The following is an 814-nucleotide window of genomic DNA, read 5'->3' as shown; positions in this document are numbered from 1 at the left end:
ATTGCATACATTGTTTATAGCGCTACGCAATAAATAATTACGAAGACTAATACGTGCACATCTGGGTTGATTTCTTTTCCAGCCGGGCATTGTGTGCTCTGTGTACAGCTCCCCTGTGATCCTCAGCCTCTCCTGACTAATATTTTGTAATTTCATTTAAAGCACCCTCCCTCCCTCCCTGCCTTCCCTTCCCCCTTCCCCTCCCTCCCCAAAGCCGAGTGCACCTACCTGTCTCCTCTAACCGGGTCTGAGTCAGGCTGGAGCTGTTGGGGTAGGACTGCACTGAACTGATGTAGGGGTTGGTCGAGTGGCTGGGGGCCCGGGGACGCGTAGGGGCGACACACGGACCGAGTTGACATAGGGGTAGCCCAGCGGTCGGGAGAAGGACGAAGCTGTGCTGTACGAGCTGTCAGGCTGAGAGTGGCCCGCGGAGTGTAAACAGTGCATGGAATAGTGTCCGTGGGACATGGGAGAAGGAGACATTTGCTGGCTGGGCGGCCCAAACTCCATAAAGACAGCCTTCCCTGAGACGGGGCTATTTAGACTCTCTGGCATGGTAGTCATGGTCATTTCTTGTCGCTTGGTCTGTGTGTGTGTTCTCTCTTCAGCTTGCCTTTTTGGGGTCTGTTGTGTTTCTCAGGACAGGAAAGAACCCAATTTAAGCGGAACAGGGTTTTTCACTTTCCATTCATAAGAAAATGGAGTTTGTCTCTTTGAAAAGTCTAAGCATGATGCTGTAGATCTACACAAACTCGCCTAAAAGCTTTGACTCAGCCAAGGCTATGAATATTCATGAGCCGGCGGAGCTGATTGG

The 814-nt window shown here is 51.4% G+C and overlaps 1 protein-coding gene across 1 annotated transcript in view; it reads right to left on the bottom strand.

The window, feature by feature from the left end:
• Positions 1–570, bottom strand: part of LOC104622773 (homeobox protein DLX-1-like) — a 961-nt gene extending 391 nt beyond the window's left edge. Inside the window, 2 exon segments of the mRNA XM_010289652.1 lie at positions 229–343; positions 346–570. Of these exon segments, the coding sequence (XP_010287954.1) occupies positions 229–343; positions 346–570 (340 nt within the window).
• Between the last annotated feature and the right edge of the window lie 244 nt (positions 571–814).

This window comes from Phaethon lepturus, unplaced genomic scaffold, assembly GCF_000687285.1.
Source record: "Phaethon lepturus isolate BGI_N335 unplaced genomic scaffold, ASM68728v1 scaffold33926, whole genome shotgun sequence".
In the NCBI taxonomy this organism is placed as follows: domain Eukaryota; kingdom Metazoa; phylum Chordata; class Aves; order Phaethontiformes; family Phaethontidae; genus Phaethon; species Phaethon lepturus.
This window is presented reverse-complemented; position numbering and strand designations above follow the sequence as displayed.